At 53.6% G+C, this 17,415-nt stretch overlaps 3 protein-coding genes across 3 annotated transcripts; 2 read left to right on the top strand and 1 right to left on the bottom strand.

Moving 5' to 3' along the window:
- Positions 1-1,938: 1,938 nt before the first annotated feature.
- TRIREDRAFT_74745 (uncharacterized protein) lies at positions 1,939-3,278 on the top strand (the record flags this gene model as incomplete). Its single annotated transcript, XM_006962264.1, has 3 exons — positions 1,939-2,273; positions 2,344-2,590; positions 2,655-3,278. 3 exons carry the CDS (start codon positions 1,939-1,941, stop codon positions 2,868-2,870), a joined length of 798 nt encoding a protein of 265 aa, XP_006962326.1. The 3' UTR covers positions 2,871-3,278.
- TRIREDRAFT_55902 (uncharacterized protein) lies at positions 3,277-4,177 on the bottom strand (the record flags this gene model as incomplete). The annotated part of the gene is made up of 2 exons (XM_006962058.1): positions 3,277-3,987; positions 4,061-4,177. Coding segments are annotated over 2 exons (828 nt in total), but the record flags the coding sequence as incomplete, so codon positions are not given.
- Positions 4,178-5,337: 1,160 nt separating this feature from the next.
- On the top strand, positions 5,338-8,798 carry TRIREDRAFT_21461 (uncharacterized protein; the record flags this gene model as incomplete). The annotated part of the gene is made up of 4 exons (XM_006961919.1): positions 5,338-5,806; positions 5,890-7,976; positions 8,117-8,286; positions 8,575-8,798. The coding sequence occupies 4 exons, from the start codon at positions 5,338-5,340 to the stop codon at positions 8,660-8,662; spliced, it is 2,814 nt and encodes a 937-aa protein (XP_006961981.1). The 3' UTR covers positions 8,663-8,798.
- Between the last annotated feature and the right edge of the window lie 8,617 nt (positions 8,799-17,415).

The raw sequence follows: 17,415 nt of genomic DNA, 5'->3' as shown, positions 1-17,415 counted from the left end.
GTTCATCCGCTGGATGGGCAAAAAAAAGGGTCCCAGTTCTGGGTCTGGTGTCACTAAGAAGCTGACGTTGATTCTGCAGAGAAGTTCGTATCAGAGGCTGCATGGGGGGAGAGAGCACTCTCCGCATCTTGGCTATCAATGAGATGGAGTGCAAGATAGCAGCCTCTTGCGGTTAGCCCTGGGGAAGGATCTAGATAACCAGGCCGTCTGATGATGCTAGTAGGTCTTACAGTACACTGCATAGTGAGGATGGTGATGAGTACCTGGTGGTATTGTCAGTTGGTTTCACCACTTGGATATTATCGTGTCTGGGCATTTCAGTATCCTACTGCGTTGCCGTTGCCAAATACAAGACACATCATGTTGGCAGCCATTACCATTAGCTCACCGTACTACGCAAGCCATCAATCAGAGACAGCCACTTAGAAAACAACAAAAACCAACTGAGACCTCCGAGTAATAGATCATCCCACGACACGTTTCCCCCCCTCCCCCAACTCCAGCCAGGGCGGCGTATCATCTGACCATTGGCCTCGGCCGCCCGCCCAATCACGGATCGCCCCTCACTCTCCCAACCTCCAAGCTTCTGTTGCCTGCTCGTTCGTACATACAGACAGACACCCATTCAGCCGGGCCAAGCCGGTGGGCACCGCTCACTATCAGTGTTCCGTGCTCTACGTCTGTTATCTTGTTAGTGGACACTACCCCGGCTTCTCGGTGGCGTCCGGGCTTCCGCTTGCCAGAGATCCCCTATCCTTAGGTAGTAGTAAACTTGGATGCCGGTGTCATTGATGCTCTGTATGCACCGTACTGTATTATCCTGCTGCAAGAGAGGAAGTGTGTGTGTCCCGTGTTACTTCGTGTGTAGGTACTAGGTAGGTAATCTGCCCAGGATTAAATACCCGGCTGCCGATCCGTGTTGAATCTCCATTTCATTTGCTCTGCCCCTACAAGAACCCAGTCCTCAATCACCCTTCTTCCTCATCACTCTACTTGGCCATCTCTCTTCTTGTTCCATCTGATCTGATCTAATCTGATCTCTTTCGGCAAGCAAGTATCGGGGACTATTTCCCACCCATACCGATCCATCTATCGTAACTCTACATACACCCATTCTGCCGCCGCATACTTGACCTCAACAGATCGAGACGAGAGACACGCACGGGGAAGGGATAGAAAAGGAGACTCGGAACTAAGCCTCCTAGGTTATACAAACTCTGAAGAGCTTGGCAAAGAGGCCATCCTGTTTGTATCCCGCTCTGCTGGCTGCTGTTTAAGCGTTCATCGCTTCATACCTTACCTACCTACCTATCTACTACTTGTTATCGTCTTCTGACTTCTTCCATTGTCGTCTTCCACGTCGCAACCAAACATACCTCATCCTCGTCCCACTGTGGTCCCGTCTCTATCTTCACCCTCTCTGCATAGACGATATCCTTCCCGGGTCGTCGTCAGTGAAGTGATTGATTGCTTGACCGGTGATTCATACCGAACCCGCTTCCATCAAATACATACCAACAAGCCTACCTTCGTCCTTGTCGGGTTGTCTTTTCACACATTCCCACCAAATCTCCCTCTTTCTCTCTATAACCCCCGAATTTCCATCATTGAACGGTCCTGAGGCCCTAAACACCACATTGATGTCGGTTGACCTACGCGATTGCCTCAATTGCCTGCAGCACCCCTCCAGGTTTATGCCCGTGTCGAGATCTCAACTCTCAAGAGTCCATACGGGTGATAGCGCACAGAATAGTATACGTGAGTACCTTTTGCGTGTGAGAGAGTCTCCCCATCATGAATCCAAAATACTGAAACTGGGCGCGCCTCTGCTTGCGTATTCCCCCTTATACAGGCAGTATCATTGAGTGAAGGAGTCAAGCCATTGAACCTCAAAGAAACCACAAGAACTCGACAAGATCCAACGCAAGTTAGCCCAGCATGGCGCACGTCATCAGTAAAACGAACATCACCACCTCCTCCTCCACCGTCACCGTCGTGGACCACCACCGCCGCTCTCTCGTGCCCCAGGCCTGGGAGAAGTCGGTCCGCAAGATCGGGCTGGCCGAGTGCGAGCAGGCGGGCATCTCCCTCGCCCACGCCTTCGCCGCCGACGCCCTGAGCCTGTACCTGCTCGACGGCGGCGAGGCGGACCGCTACTCGGACGAGGCCAAGTGGAAGCTTCACGTGCGCATCATGACCTATCTTGTCTCGGCCCATTGCTACAGCGGCGTCGTCACGACCATTGGCCCGGACTATGACGCAGTGGCCTTGTGGTGAGTCTCGGGATATCTTTCTTCTACAACAACTGTAGTAGGCATATGGGACCGACTGACTCTTCTCTAGGATGCCCCCTGGGGCGCACATGGACGACTGGTGGACCATCTTCCGAAGCGGCATGTGGCGCCTCTACTACCAGCTCGGTTCAGAGGGCCGCAAGCGCTACTACGAAGATGTCTTGCCTCTCCTGCACGAGACCATGGACGAGGTCATGGGAGATCGCGAGTACTACTATCTTGCGTACATTGGCACCAAGCCCAGCGCTCGAGGCAAGGGCTATGCGAAGAAGCTCATCATGGACATGGCTGCGAAGGTAACAACAAGACTTTTGAATATGTATCAAACAGTTGAGATGATGAAAACTGATCAATGACCAGGCTGATGCCGAGAACCGCGCCATGTACCTCGAGTCCAGCTCTCGCGAAAACATCACCTACTACGAGCGCTTCGGCTTCCAGTACCGCAAGGAAATCTCCTTCAAGCGCGGCCCGGTGCCTGTTCCACTCTTCATCATGGTGCGCGAGCCCGTCGCCGTCAAGGCGGCCGAGGAAGCCGTGCCGACAATGGACCAGATTGAGATTGTCAAGGTGTAAGTCGCTAGACTCGTTGACAAGCCTTAAGCGGCGATATGTCGTGTAAGTCTATGTTGAATACTTGGATGATGAAGTGAGCTACAATCCTGATTTGTGCTTGGCTTGCTTCTTCACCCCCCCTTTTCGTTCTGACTCTCCTTCGATCAACCTTTTCGAGATGCATGTTGCAGGGAATCAACTGTTTCCTTGCGTTCTGAACGTTTTGCAGGATGATGTTTTTGCCTGGTTGTTTCTGCTATATCTTTTTGCTGATTTCAAGTTCGTACGCTCATTATATTTTTCTTGCTGCTGCTGCTGCTTTGCTTTTTGCAACTGCATGGAAGGCCTTGTTCTCACAGTGGCCAAATCCAGTCTCTACCGTACAATACATATATCATGAACAGAAAATGCAGTGTGCTAGTGTCTCCTAATATTCCAAAACCGCCCACGTCTCCTCGTCAATGGTGGTATATATCAACCCCTGCCCCATGAGCTCGTCCGCCGCCTCCATCACATCGCGCAGCCCCAGCCCCAGCTCCGCCGTGAGCTTATTCAGATGCACCCCGTCAGCGCCGTCTCCCGACGACTTCTTGAGGTACATGTACATGCTCTTCGCCTTGTTGCTGCACCCGGAGAGCTTGCTGGCCGTCTGGCCTGCCAGGGCTCCGGCATTGTACCCGTCGCCGCCGTCGACAAACATGCTGTCTCCGTTGGCGTCTCCTCCCGCGTTGGCCCCCCCGGCGGCGCCGCGAGTGTAGAACAGGTGTACGTATGTCGCCTCGAGCATGTGGTAGTTGACCTCGTTAAAGTCCGTCACCGGCCGGATGACGTGGGCGCCGACGTGCCGCTTGTTGGAGAAGGACTTGAGGCGGCCCCAGACGCGGATGTGCGAGTCAATCTCGAAGCCGGGCTCTGCGTCGCTCTGCTTGTCGACGTCGATCCACTTCTTGACGTCGATCTGGCCGGTGCCGTCGTCGACCTTGATTGTGAGGTTCGTCTGTTGCGGGTTTATGCTGCGGACCTGGCCGACGAATGTGATTTGCGTGATGGGGGCGCCGTCGACCTTGAAGTCGGCGCCCGAGTATGGCTCCTCCGCGTCGAGGATCTGCTTGATGGTCAAGGGCCGTAATGATTCGTCCTGGTATGACTATTTGCCACGCATGTCAGCTTGGTGATTTGTCGTCTGCAGGATCGGCCAGGCTTCCACTGACCTTGCCGCCGCCCTGGCTGCCCTGCTGTGAACCCCCTCCGGCAAAAAAGCCGCCAGAGTCGTCGCCTCCTTGGGCGCCGTAGCTGGTCTTTGAGTATCCGCCGTATGCAGCTGTCCGAGAGAGCTGAGTGTTAGCATGATTGTTTAGGCGAGAGTCAGCAAGGCAGCCTTACACATTATGTCAAGATCAGATGTGGTGATGATTCTTGGATTTTCTCAACAGAAGGCGACGCGTCTGAAGCGCGACTCGAGTTTAATGGATTTCGCCCCGCGACAGGCTACAGCGACAAAGTGGGCTTCTACTAGAGAGCTGGGTCGCGGGAGAGGCGCTGACTCAGCAGCGAAGCACAGCTTCGAGACCATCCAAGATGGTGGTGGCTCATTGGATACCTACCGTATCACTGAGGTAGCTGTGGCTGGTGTTGTATCAAGGCACATGCAACTTCACGTCGTCTTGTCGACTCTGATTCTCTATCCAGATGAAAGCTCGAAAGCTCGAAATAGGTGGTTGTTGCCATTGGATGACTATTGAATTGTTTCTCATCTACAACATGGTCCGTCTTTCGGTTCCCTCAGTAATAATCGATACCTAGGTAGGTAGGTAGGTAGGTAGGTACCATACTGTAGATGCATGTGGTCTCGAGCCATTCGACACGTAAATCCACACTCAGGCAAGACCAACCGCCACAGCTCAGACACGTAAACTCGGATATGGAATGCCGGACTGCCATCTCCAGCCATCGCATATTCTCTCCCGTCCACTATCGACCAATCCAATCCAATTACTACCACCATCATCATCATCACCATTACCATCACCAGCATCACCAGCATCACCATCACGAGAGAGCGGCATCTTACCTCCCCCGCCGGCCAATAGGCGCTCTCCACCATCAGCCTCGGCAACATTGAACCAGGCCGGGGTCGCATAGACGGAACTGACTCGAAGCTGCCACTAGGTAAGGTCGAGCCAACGGACCGCTGCCGCTACCTACGTTATCCAATGCCATAAGCCGGGGGCCTTGACATCAACAACAGCTCAACGCTTCTTCTGCCCAAATGCTTCCACCGCGTTCCGCCCTCCTGCGAAGCATCACCATCTGATACCCCCGAATCGTCGTCCTTGCTTCGCCGTCTTCCCATCCATAGCCATTGCCGTTTCCGTTTGTTCCAGCGTATCGCTTCTTCTTCTTCCTCTGCTTTGCGCTCCAGCCTCTTGTTTCCTCGCGCTCCGTCCCAACCACCTCGAACGAACCACCCGACAGCAGCCGCATCGCCATGGGGAGATCCCAGTCCGCGACACTTCCGCTGATCCCCCTCCCGCGCGGAACGGTCCTGCTTCCAGGCCTCGCCTACCGCATCACTGTCAACTCCAGCCGGCCCGACATCCCGGCCCTCCTCGCCCACGTCTACGAGCTCGCCGCATCAAAGGGCCCCGATGGCCGCATCGACACCATCCCGATAGCATGCGTCCCGGTCTCGTCGCCGCTGGTCGGTCCCGACGGCCAGTTGCTCATCACCAATGGCGAGGACATTGACAGCAGTCGCATCGATGCCGTCAACCCCGGCACCGCCAAGAAGGACGACCTGTTTGGCTTCGGAGTCGCGGCCAAGATTGTCGGCATTGATGGTCGCGGGTCTGGCGAGTTTGCGCTGCGTGTCGAGGGCTCAAGCAGAGTGAGGGTAGACTCGGTCACTCGCGAGCGGCCCTTTTTCGAGGCCACGGTCTCATACTATGAAGACGAGAGTATGTCTCTATATCGTTCTGTTCATACCACCCATATAAGCTTGCTTCTGGACCTGGCTTTTTCTAACATCATTGTGCTATAGTCGACGTCACCGACAAGCAGTTGCAAGACTTGTTTAGTCTGCTCAAGCTGCGCTCAAGAGAGCTCGTCACAATCCTTCGCATCTCCTCTCTCCTGCCTCGCACAGGCGGCCCCTCCCTATCACCCGCAGTCACAAAGAGACTAGAGATGCTCATCATCAGGAGAGAACTCAAGGAGGCTGGAATGCTCGCCGACTTCATGGCCAACCTTCTGGATGCAACTCACGAAGAGAAGCTCGGTATCCTAGCCGCTCTCGATCCCAAGGTTCGGCTCACTAAGGTCATTGAGTTGTTGGAACGTCAGGTCGGCGGCATCAAGAATAACTTCAAGATCACTACCTTTACCACCGTTCCTGTTCAGATTATTGATCGGTTGAACGAGAACCCATCCAGAAGGCCGAATCCCAACATGATGCCTCCGATGGCCGGCATGGGGCTTTTGCCACCCCCTGGAGGACATGACCAAGGCGAAGACCAGGATGCCAGTGAGCTCGATGAGCTGAAGAAGAAGCTGCAGGCAGCAAAACTCCCGCAAGATGCTGCCAAGGCCGTAGACAGGGAGCTGCGGCGGCTGCAGAGGATGCCGCCCATGAACCAGGAGTACCAGGTGACAAGGAACTGGCTCGAGACGATAGCTGAAATCCCTTGGACAACCACTACGAATGACCGGCTGGGACCCGATACGTTGATAAAGGCCCGGCAACAGCTCGACCACGACCACTACGGCCTAGACAAGGTCAAGAGGAGGCTCATTGAGTACCTGGCAGTTCTGAGGCTGAAGCAATCCATCAACGACGATCTGGAGGAGCAAATCCGGAAGGCGGAAGCAGATGCCGCTGCCGCCGACAAGACTCTCACGGACGGTACCATCAAAGACAATAAGCCAGAGGAGGAGGTCGAGAACAACGTCAGTCGCAAGGAGGCGTCAGAATCTGAGCTCACCAAGCTCCAGGTGCTCAAATCGAAGCGCGCCGTCGACAAGTCTCCCATCATGCTACTCATTGGCCCTCCTGGCGTCGGCAAGACAAGCCTGGCCAAGTCGGTTGCGACTGCTCTGGGCCGCAAGTTCCACCGCATCTCCCTAGGCGGCGTCCGTGACGAGGCGGAAATCCGCGGTCACAGGCGGACCTATGTCGCGGCCATGCCAGGGCTCATCGTACAGGGCCTGAGAAAGGTCGGCGTGGCGAACCCCGTCTTCCTGCTCGACGAGATCGACAAGATTGGCTCGGCAAGCGTCCACGGTGACCCGTCGGCCGCCATGCTCGAGGTTCTGGACCCCGAGCAGAACCACAGCTTCCAGGATCACTACGTGGGCATGCCCGTCGACCTGTCCAAGGTCCTCTTCATCGCCACCGCCAACAGCCTCGACACCATCCCAGGCCCCCTGCTGGACCGCATGGAGATGATTTATCTCCCCGGCTACACCACGCTTGAGAAGCGCCACATTGCCATCCAGCACCTGATCCCGAAGCAGCTCAGGGCCAACGGATTGGCCGAGGACCAGGTCGAGTTCACCCCGGAGGTGGTGTCCAAAATCATCGAGTCGTACACCCGTGAGTCAGGGGTTCGCAATCTGGAACGTGAAATTGGCTCTGTATGTCGCGCCAAGGCTGTTGAGTACGCTGAGGCGAGAGACAATGGCACCCTCGACAAGTACCGGCGCCAGGTCACCGTCGACGACCTCGAGAGCATCCTCGGCATCGAGAAGTACGAGGAGGAAATTGCCGAGAAGACGAGTCGTCCGGGCATCGTCACGGGGCTCGTCGCCTACAGCACCGGCGGCAACGGCAGCATCCTCTTCATCGAGGTAGCCGACATGCCCGGCAACGGACGCGTCCAGCTCACCGGCAAGCTGGGCGATGTCCTCAAAGAGAGCGTTGAGGTTGCTCTCACCTGGGTCAAGGCGCATGCGTACGAGCTGGGCCTCACGTCCGACCCGCACGTGGACATTATGAAGGACCGCAGCATTCACGTCCACTGTCCATCGGGAGCAATTCCCAAGGACGGACCCAGCAGTGGCATCGGGCAGGCCATTGCCCTGATTTCGCTCTTCTCTGGCAAGCCAGTGCCACCTACAATGGCCATGACGGTACGTCTTCACTGCCGAACCTTGAGTTTTGCCGTGTTACACCATGCAATTTTTTTGTTTTGTCTCTCTCTCACTATCCATCGTCTCAATGAAGAATAAAAAATTGTTGACCGGCGTAACTAATGTGACATGTAATACAGGGCGAGATATCCCTCCGCGGCCGGGTCACCGCTGTCGGAGGTATCAAGGAAAAACTCATCGGTGCCCTCCGAGCGGGGGTTAAGACGGTGCTACTGCCAGCGCAGAACCGCAAGGACGTCAAGGACCTACCTCAGGAGGTCAAGGACGGGTTGGAGATTTTGTATGTTAGGTGAGTATCATTCTCTCCCCCTTTCCCTTCTGCTACCTACCTATCTTGCCCTTGGCCTCTACCTACTCATTCTGCCTTTACACCCCTGGCCCCTCTTTTCTCACCTACACCTATCTTCATCTTCATCTCTATCTCGATCCCCCCCCCCGCCGGCAAGATGCAGTAACGCCCTTGCGGCTACGCACCTTGCCTAGCTCATCCCAACCAAAGAACAAAGAGAAGAGAGTGGAACGGAAACCGAGGAACAAAGAAACATAGGCAGTGTTACTGACTGTGGTGCTCATATAGCCATATTTGGGATGCGATCCGACTGGTCTGGCCAGATTCCCACTGGGCCGAGGACCACCAATTCGCCGGCATCGAAAGCCGTCTGTAAGGGATGGATGTGCTCACACTGCCAATACTCACTCCTCACTGTCATATCAACATTATCATCTATCACACATCTACCGTCGGCGGCCCGGAGGTTATGCCCCCGTCTGTGTATTGTGTCTTGCATATCACATCAGATTTCGCTTTGTGATTACTACTAGTTACCAACCGCCCTAGAGCATCTAGGTAGCCAACCAATCAAGCAATCAAGCCGTGATCATGTACGGACGCAAGGGAGAGCTGGTGAATAAGCCTCAGTCTTGGCATAGACCACTCCTGTGGCTGGTAAAATGGAGTGAATCTGAGACAATATGCCATCAGACCCTTTGGGAGGGGGGCCCAGTTTCCACGCGAAATCTAGCCTAGCCAAGCTGAGCTGCGCGCACATCCTCTCTGGACTTATCACGCCTCCCTTCACACAATGGTGAAAAGACAAATTTGCCGTAGCATATGTTCTCCATTACAAATCATAGGATATCCCTGACATGGTTCTGCACCACCGTTGTCATGTATCACGGAGTAGGTAGTGCCTTGGTATCAGTCGGTGTCAAACCGCGTTCATAGGGGGGTGGGCGTGTCGTCGTCCAAACTCTGCCCATCGTCAAAGGCCGAGCATGTGTTTCCTTTACTCACCGTACTCTCCGAAGCGACCTCTCTTGTCTCGTGTCATCATGTCACCGCATCACCGGCGCCACAGGAAGCGAGTTGCATCCTACGGCTCGCATTCTTTGTGTCCAATGACTTAGGTATCCCATATCCCTTGAAGCCTCCAGGGCTACTGGATGATGTTTTTTTTTTTTTTTTTTTCCCAAAAAGGGACCGCTCTGCTTTGCGTGCGAGAGATTACTCATGTCCCTGGGCTCCAATACCCGCCTCTGTCCTCTGCTATACGCGCATACATGCACTTCAAGGACAACCATGTGCTGCGGCGGTAAAGACACATGGACAAAATGGCGTGAGAGTAAGACAGGGGCACAAAAACTTGGCTCCGTTGCCACATCTAGTGATTCATAGTAAGACACCAAGGAGACTAGGGAGAAGGGGGAAAGGAAAGGAGACAAAAGAGGAGAGAAAAAGTTGATGCTGTGTCAGTACCTAAGGTACGAGCAATGATAATAGCCGAGTGGCAGGGAGTCATAGAAGGCAGTCCTTACCGTGATATCGCCTCGAGAGAGTATACTCCGCGAATTAGGCAACACGGTCCGTGCTGGTCCATCAGCTGCCTATAGCGAGTCAACTGATTCACATGCATGTCTTGACTGTGTCAGTGGTCGCCTTGCATCTCAGCTCTCAAATGAGACACAGATGCGAGACTAGCCAGCCTGTGTTGTCAAAACGCACCTTGGTGTCATAACGTGCGTACCTCGTACGCAGGGGCGTTTGTGTGAGCGGCTGTGCTGTGTACCTTTGTTCAGCTGGACATGGATGGACGAAGGAGAAGAAGGAACGAGAACGAAACTGAACAAGCTTCTAGCCAGCCCGGCTCAATGACAGGCCTCTGCCCTTCTCAGAATTGCTGGGCAGACGACTGCAAAATAAACATCCCTCCAGCTGCTTCTTCTGTGGCTTCTTCTTGTCCTCCATCTGGACTACCCGCTCCTCTGTTGCCAGCAGTTGATCTCTCTCTTCCTTTACCTCAATAGCATAGCTTTCAAGATTCCATGCCAGAGTGTGGAAGAGTGTCTCGTCACGCCCACCCCGAGTCACCAGCTGGAAAGGCAAGGGCCCTCAGTGGGCTATCGCTTGTGTGGCTTCCTGCTGCGGCGCATGCCAATCATTAGCCTGCTGGCTTGCCCCAGAGGTTAGGTGACCAATCTGATGGAGGCGAGGCCGAACACCATCTGCGGAGTACTTTGTAGTTGTATGCATGTTAGGCGCTGGATCATGGAGCCAGGGCCTCAAGAGAATGTGTCCGAATACCACCATATCGATCTTGGCCTTGGCTGACGCCACGATGCAACTTGCTGCTTCCCTCTCGTAGATGCTCAAGCTGCTGCCCTTAATCTTTCCAGGATACCGCCGGTGAAGAGCCGACGAAACAACCCAACAAAAGGTTCGGCATTATAGCGCTACGTGCAAGCTTGGGATGTTGATCATGTAGAGACATTTTGACGCTTCCGGGCAGTAGTTTCGGGCCGCAAATTTAGCAGTGAGGAGTCGTCTCAACACTCCTCGATGTAACGATCCTATACCAGCGCAATTCCGTATGATGGAAAATGTGCTGCTCGTCCTTTGGGGTCCCAGTCCGTGTCTCCAAGGCCACAGGGTATGCCAGTTCGCAGTGAAGAGACCAATAGTATCTGCCAGAAAAGCTCCGACGGCCTCTTTTGAGAGGTTCCTGCCAATAGGGGCTGCATCATCCCAGTATGATGCCCCGGCATTGAGGGCTTTGCTTCAGGACAGATAGAGCAGAACGCTTCCTATCTGACATGACCCTGGTGGACGAAGTGTATGCTAACAAACCCTCAACCACGAAGAGGATGGAGGCGTTCTTTCATGTTCACATTTCTTAACGCGGAGCCAGCAATTTGACAGCGAGGTCGTCTCACGCTGACTCCAAGTGAGGGCGTGGCATCAAGGCAACCTTTTCGTAGCGGCAATATCTCAAAGCTGCAACTATAGGGGCGAGTCTGCGATACGTCTGCCTATTCTTGGCGAAAAAGTGCGTACCGCAGCCGAAACAATGCATTTATTCCCGTAGATTCGACGCAAGAGCCATGCTTTGCACTCAGACTCTGTACTCGCGTTCCGAGTGTAGTCGGATACCAGGTATTGGGTGTGTGCTCAGTCCTTGTGTTTGGGAACCGTCACACACCCACAAGACTCCTCACACTTCATCGAGACCCTTTCAGCGTAGAACATCCGTGTTCCTCCCTCCCCGGCCACATCAATGTGGCACATGTACCGGTACACGTCCTTCGTAGTAAAGTGGATGTGGACGCAAGAGAAGTAAGGGAGGACCCTGATACTTTGATCCGATTGAACAGCTAAACTCCGAGTGTGACGCACACGCAGCGATTTCCTCGTCAGGTATGAAGGTGAGAGTCTGGGCATGCGTTTGAATCCCGTAGTTGATAGCAAGATGGCCAGTGTTGGTCATGTCAACGAGTGGCATGACAAGTGAGGACACGGCTGCACACGAACTGAAAGGTTCCAGGGCAGAAAACGCCGCCGAAAGACTGCCCAGGTAGACCCGATAAACCATACCGCAGCATGCCCCTGTCTGAAATACATGTCTGTACTTGGCACGGGTTCGTCCACCGCATGTATGTAAGATTGAACAATGTAGGAGAATGTCACGGTGGGCTCATCAGAAGGGGCCACACAGCCCCTTCTATAACCCCTCCCCCACTCAAATCGACGAGATGTGATGACATGCTAATACTACTAGGGGGGTCTCAAAAACGACCACAGTCCCCGTGATAGCTCCACTATCACGGGGGGGTCATTGATTTGCAAAAGGGTCGTTGATTCGCAAAAAAAAGATACATAGATCTTAGTGAGCTGACCACACAGATCGAGGTACCGAGAAAACTAAGAACTACAGTCCTGATAATACAATAATGCAAATATGCTCTCCAGTAATTATACAATTGTAATTAAAGCCATATTAGCTTGTCAGAATAAAAAAATAAAGCGATTAAAAAAAGGTACTTCTATTTGTATAGGATGCGCACGGTAGATGAAGTATTTTGCGAATCAATGACCCTTTTGCAAATCAATGACCCCCCCGTGATAGTGGAGCTATCACGGGGACTGTGGTCGTTTTTGAGACCCCCCTAGTAGACGCTTGTCAGAAAATTTCCGTCTGGATTCCTTGCCGACTGTGGAATAGTGGGATGGCCGCTAGGGGCACTGCCTTCAGGTTCCCGTTTCCGGCTGCTGCTTATCTTGGTGATTCTCTCTAGGAGTGGTAGGGCCAGGGAGAAGGTTTCCCAAGTTGTGCGTTGTTGGATGCCGAGCCTCCCCGGGATGATACTCGGAACAAGTGAAGATCGTATTGCAAACTCCCCAGATATCCACCGGCCAGGGTGTACAGTATCTCGTATGTCGGCTGAATCTGGACTCTGATATGGGACCCAGGAGGTTGAAGACTTCGTCAAGCACGAAGCAAATCAGATTGTCGGGAGAACTTTGGTACCATATACTAGTAGTACTTCGTAATCCAAACTCTTGACGCCGTAGTCACAGCCTAAGGCTCGCTAGCCGAAATATGCACCTTCCTACCGGAACCAGACTAAATGCATCAGACCCCTTGTTGAGACCGCTAGGTCCAAGCACGCAACTCAATGTCTGGAGCCTCTGGTCTTCTCGGCCTTTGTTGCATCTCTACCGGTACTCGACTGTCTGAAAAACTGTCTGGCAGCAATGATTACCGGTGATGGAAGTAGCGGTGCGAGATTTTCCCCCCATTCGAGAATAGACAGTTGTGGCGAGCTGCTGGACTCCAAAGGCTGTGTCTTTCGGAAATCCATGACTTGCTCCCCCAGGTTTGTTCGGAGGCTTATCCCTGTCCCCCCGGGAAATTTAGCTCTTCAATAGTCCCACGACCATCAGGAAGAAATGGGGTTCCGGCGGGGTGTTGAAGACGCCGTGGAAAAGCAAGGGCCTGGGCCTTCCGAAGCACAGGTGCCCAGCCGGCCCCAGTAGCCTCGTCACTTTGAACGATATGCTCATCCGCAATGCATCTTGCAATGAAAACCCCTGGTCAAACTCTGACCGGAGGCAGTGTGCCAGGTGTGGGTGCGGGATATCACCTGCTGGATACGGGAGACAAGATTTGCAGTCGGCCCATACCCATTCGTTCGGCTGTTGTAGAGGGAATCAGAAAGTATATCAGTTGATCTTGGGTAGAATTTCGTATCAGGCACCTGCTTGTACGGGGACCAAAGAATACCTTGCCTTAGTCTTGGAGGTGGCAGAGAGACGAATTCCCAAGTCTTTTTAGAGTGGCATGTTTGTTCCGCCCGTCACAGTAGGTACTTGTGACAGCCTCCTGCTGCTTGGCTGGCGTCTTCGTGGAGGGGGAAAAAATTGCTCTCATAATAAGCGACGCTTTGCATAACGAGCGACTCGTCGATTTCTGCTCGCCGTTCGTTGGGTTTGTGCAGCGGGAGAGATGGAGCTGCTCCGTCGTATGTAGGAATGGAGGAAAGACTAAGGTACCAAAGGGGGGCCGATGAGGAGAAAGATACTCGCACGGAGAATTTCGATTGAGGTTGAGAGGAGGGGAAAGCCAAGGGAAGGCCACCTCCTGGCGGCAAATTAAAGTACAGCAAGCGTGGGAAAAGGTTCTGTCCTGGAAGCTACCTACTAGGTAGTACTTTACCAAGTAAGGTACCTGCTTAGGAGGTTTTTATCGGCTGCTCCTACCTCAAGAATAGGGAGGTACCAGCTTTGATTGAAGTTCTCAGATAAATGGAAAGTAGTTGGTACCTCGTACCTGGCAAATTGGGCGCCAGGACGCCCAACGGCAAGAAAAGAAGCCGCGATTGCCATTCACTGCATATCACCAGACCTGGGGCTTCGGTTAAAACAAAATCCCGTGCCTGCGTCAGCCAATGCTGGCTTTGGAGCGACATTCAACGTGCGTTGCCGACATCAACGGCAGCTTTGGCTTGGGCTACTATCAGCATCGAGTCTCCGCCCATACGACGGCCTGAACTCTGCTCTGCGCCTAAAGCAGATATTGCTGCAGGCCCGTCTGGTGCCTGACCTCGCCGGCACAGGGCCGATGATGGGTACCTTGTGTTCTACTGCTAGCTATGAGTTGCCAAGGCACTTCTGCCAAAGAGGCAACAACGTGCTGACGACATGCAGCTAGACAGAGGGGCCACCAAACGCCGGCGCTCGTCGAAGCCGGAGTATTGTCTGGTTCCAAGAGCAGTGCTTTGTGCAGCTACTACTACTACTAGTGCTCGATTACGAAGTGCCAAGTAGTGGCAGTTTGTTGCTTTCGCGGTTGGACGAGGGGCGAGCTGCGAGACAGGCTGTGCAGAGAACCCATCAAGCTTCGCGCTCGGTGCCTCTTCTTCAGGTACCAAGCAGTCAGTCTACATTCTGAGTAAGTTATGACCAAGTATTGAGCGATCAAGGGGTGCTCCTTGCTCGGCACTTTCTCGACCTAACGCAATCATGACCTTAGAGATTACATAGTCCGTCTATCAGTCGCTGAGCTTGCATCTCGATGGTCACTTTATTGCACGGAGCGGTTGCTTTTCCTTACGCTACCTACGGAGCGCCTGCCCAAGTATGTACGAGTACTTTTGACTGTCGACACCCAACCGCGCAAAGGGTCTCGAAAATCTTCGACACCTGGTGAGGTACAGGTGCCCAGGAAACTTTCTCTGGCCAACCAGCCGTGGGCTTCGGGGAATCAAGGCATGCCCGGCTACCGGGGATCCCAACAAGACACCACCAACTGTTAGTATGCGTCGTCGTCGGCCGGGGCTCTTTGGCAAGTTCAAGGCTCACTAGCCTCCGCACTACGGGATCGAAGAATTTGAGAACTGTCATCCAGAGATGCCTCGTGTCGGGAGCAAAAGCAGAAAGAGCATGTATCACTGGGAGCACCTGGTCGTACCGACACCTGAATTGTGTGTCCCATGTATCGTGCTCGATAGGTACTCATGCTTTGCGTTGCCGAAGCAAGAGACAGCCGCTGCAACGCTCATACATAAGGTACCATACGTGTTACGCAATACGAAGTAAGCCTCCTATAGCGAGGATGGAGGGGTACAAGTATGAACAGCTGCTGTTCTCAAATGCTGGAGCAGCTGCGAGGCGCGATAAGCGTGGTGAAACCCTCAGGCTCGATATTCGTCACTAAAACTTTCCGGATCTAATAAGATTCCCATGGCATATCAACGTCGTCAGTCGAGCCGATCCGGTCGTCTGGAGAGTGTTGCCTCAGACTGTCGGTGGCAGCACGATATTGCTCAAAAAGCCTCTTCGAAAGGAGTATAGTTTTCCCACATCAGCTAAAGTGGAATATGTGCATTCCTGCCACTCGCCGGCCTCTACATGAAATAGGGCTCTCTCTCAAATAGGAAGCCCACCATTGGCGCTCACGGAATAGATGCTCGTCGCCGGTGGGCACGAGTTTGTGCCCTTTGCTCGACGACAGGGGACCGAGGGGCGACAGCCGTGAATGGCGCCAACTAAACAACGTGTTGTCGGGCTCGGGGGATTTAGCCATGCAGAGATCACCGCTCCGTTGATTAGGCTTGGCCTTGGATGACGCATTCGGAAAGGAAACCGAATCAGAACTGCGGAGCCAGCAAGCGACGCATCATTCTCGTCAGTTTCGAATGAGAAGGGAAGAAAAGAAGTTCAGCAAAGGGACAAAGAGACCAGGACGACGACGATTGTGAAGACGTTGAGAGCAGGGAAAAAAGGCCGGGAGGCGCAATGCCCGGTGCTCAGCGGTGCTTTCCACGGCGATTCAAAGGTACGCCCTCTTCACGAGAGACGAGACCGTGGACCTCAACCTGTGGGTGTTCTGCCAGGTGTTGCTTTCGACAAGGGTGAGGTTACCAACAAGTGAGGTTACGCCTTCTGTGGCAACCACACAGGCCACGTCGTGACTGGTCCAGAGCCCGAGCCATCGGGTCAGCGACAGCGCTACCGCGGTACACGCAGCCTCCTGCAAGGGTTCATGCAGCTGTTCAGTGGCTTATCTGGGGAGGATTGGGCGCCTGACTGGCATTGGAGCATCGTCGACGACATCGAAGCGGGTCTCCTCGCAACCTGCAAGCTACAGCAACGCTACCTAGCGACCTCGGAAAGGGTCGCCACATCAACTTGGCCCCCAGCCTTCAGATTTGTTCCCGGGTTCTCTAGGTCCATTCGTGCCATTCAGGTCGTCAATTCTTACGGAGCTCAGTTTCCAGTCTCCGGGGCAGCTTGTACAACTACTTTCACACAAGCATCTAACAAGGCGGCCGTAGGTGAGGGATTACCAGAACATGCTTGCAAGATGAATCTGAAATTCTGACGAGGGAGTTGCGTTCTGGAATGAAAGGCCCTGACATATACTCAAGCGAGCAAGCATCTGCTTCAGGTTACAAACACCAAACGCTGCCTTTTCCCCCCGACTGATATCAACAAGGGCATCGACATTCACGTTGTGTTCGCTAATTGGAGGGACGGGAGCAAGGATGAGTCCGTCGGGTGAATTATCAGAATCATGTGTCAATATCTGGTTTCGGGATGGCACGGTCGCACTGCTGCACGGGCTTCCTTGCAAGTACATACGATACATGTACTTCTCGCGCTGACAGTCATATCTCAGTGCGCGCAATGCTTGTTCGATCTGCCACGGCCTTCCTTTACCTTCTTCTTCCGTTCTTCCCCTTCTTCGATACTTGGCGAAACCCTTTTTCATCTCTCATGCCAGGGCCTTTCCCAGCGGCACTGGAGAACCTGGTCTGGGATTGGTGGAGGACACCAAAGCATACCATTCAAGAAGAGGGACAAAGGTTGGGTGACAGCAAAGCTTTGTGTCGTTGATAGATGGCATCTGGTATGTGACCATTTGTCTAGCGTCTTCCGTCTTCAGCTGCCTCGAAATCGAAAGCGCGTTTTCTTACCGGGACCGGTTCCTCTCATCGGAGGGGCATATTCTCGTTTGTCTTTGCTGGAAATGCTGCTTTACAAGCATTTACAGGACATGAGTATCCTATGCTCCCGGCGCAAAGATGGACCAGGGGGGCCTAGTGTATTCACTCACGGCCGAGTGCAAGTACAATGCACGGA

This window comes from Trichoderma reesei, assembly GCF_000167675.1.
Source record: "Trichoderma reesei QM6a unplaced genomic scaffold TRIREscaffold_2, whole genome shotgun sequence".
Classification (NCBI taxonomy): Eukaryota; Fungi; Ascomycota; class Sordariomycetes; order Hypocreales; family Hypocreaceae; genus Trichoderma; species Trichoderma reesei.
The sequence above is the reverse complement of the archived record's forward strand: the minus strand, read 5'-3'. Positions and strand labels throughout refer to the sequence as shown.